The sequence below is a fragment of the Nycticebus coucang genome, chromosome 5 (genome assembly GCF_027406575.1).
Source record: "Nycticebus coucang isolate mNycCou1 chromosome 5, mNycCou1.pri, whole genome shotgun sequence".
In the NCBI taxonomy this organism is placed as follows: domain Eukaryota; kingdom Metazoa; phylum Chordata; class Mammalia; order Primates; family Lorisidae; genus Nycticebus; species Nycticebus coucang.
Window position 1 is genome coordinate 60,166,555 of NC_069784.1, and position 1,588 is coordinate 60,168,142.

Consider the following 1,588-nt stretch of genomic DNA (forward strand, 5'->3'; position numbering starts at 1 on the left):
GCGGGTAGGGCACCGGTCCCATATGCCGGAGGTGGCGGGTTCAAACCCAGCCCCGGCCAAATTAAAAAAAAAAAAAAAAAAAAAGAAAGAAAAGAAAGGGCAGTGAAGGCAATGTTAACCAGTTTATTGTAAGTCTTTCAAATTGTATATAAAACCAGCACATTGTACCCCATAAAAGCATTATTGTAGACATTTATGACTTTCTAAAAAAAATTTAAAAATATTCGAAATAAACATATCAGGTATTCTATGCTTCTATCACAGGTCAATCTCATAATAATCAATCACAACTTTCCAAATCCAACAATGGTCAAATATATGCCCCAGCACACTCACACCTGCTGTGGTCTCTGCCCTCCCTCAGCATCCCACCCCAGACCTCTGATATTGCAGGAGAACATGCAAATAGGGCCTCCCTCTGCTCATGAAAATCAGCCCAGCCCTGACCCTGCAGCTTTGGGAGAGGAGCCCCAGCTCCTGGATTCCCAGGTCTGCCCACTCGCTGCTCAGGACTGAACACAGACGACCCACCATGGAGTCTGGGCTGAGCTGGCTTCTCCTCGTTGCTCGTTACAACTTGATTCGTGGAGAACTGGAGAGTCGGAGTGTGTGAGTGGATGTGAGAGAGAGAACAGAGGGTGTGTGTGGAGGTTTCTGACCAGGTGTCTCTGTGTTTGCAAGTGTCCCGTGTGAGGTGCAGCTGGTGGAGTCTGGGGGAGGCTTGGTCCAGCCTGGGGGGTCCCTGAGACTCTCCTGTGCAGCCTCTGGATTCACCTTCATTGATTACTACATGCACTGGGTCCGCCAGGCCCCAGGGAAGGGGCTGGAGTGGGTTGGTGTTGTTAGAAACAAAGCTAATGGTGGAACGGCTGAATATGCCGCGTCCGCGAAAGGCAGATTCATCATCTCAAGAGATGATTCCAAAAGCGTTACCCCTCTGCAAATGAACAGCCTAAAACCCGAGGACACAGCGAGGGGACAGCAGTGTGAGCCCAGACACGAACCTCCTGAGGGCACAGGAGGCCATCAGGGGGAGCCTGGGACCCATAAAGCACAAACTCAGCCTAGGGCGGGTGCAGGTGGTGACTAAGAGCTGGTTTCTTGCCAGTGTCTGGGGGCTTACTCTCCGGCTAACAGTTTCATCCGGGAAGCTTCTCTAAGTTATAATACTGTCCCAACAGTCCCTAAATACAAAACATTGTTGTTTATTGGTTGATTTGGTATCGTAAGGACTCTTTCCCACCTGTACAGAAGTCAGAAAAAATCACTTTATTGGCCAAAATGACCCTAGAGTTGTCACCAGAAACAGGGTTCTGAGGAAGTTTAGGGGAAACTGCTGTGTCTTCAGTCACATTCAGGGCACAGCACTCAGTGGGATTTCCTGATTAGGAGCAGTGGGAGTTGGGACAGGGTCAGTGCACTGGAAAGGCTGACGTTTAGAGTCTGTCCTTCCCCTAATGTGTAACTGCACATCTGACTCAGAACTAACCCCATTGTCCTCTTTTCTGCTAATCCATTTTTTCTTTTGTCTATAGGATTCACTATCTCAACTCCCATTTCTCCATTCTTTTCCCCCAAAAATGGGTAG

At 48.6% G+C, this 1,588-nt stretch overlaps 1 gene segment (V, D, J or C); it reads left to right on the forward strand.

Annotated features, from left to right (window-relative positions):
* Positions 1 to 424: 424 nt before the first annotated feature.
* LOC128585508 (immunoglobulin heavy variable 3-49-like) lies at positions 425 to 1,090 on the forward strand. The segment is given in 2 exon segments: positions 425 to 609; positions 682 to 1,090. Coding segments are annotated over 2 exon segments (594 nt in total).
* The last annotated feature ends 498 nt before the right edge of the window (positions 1,091 to 1,588 follow it).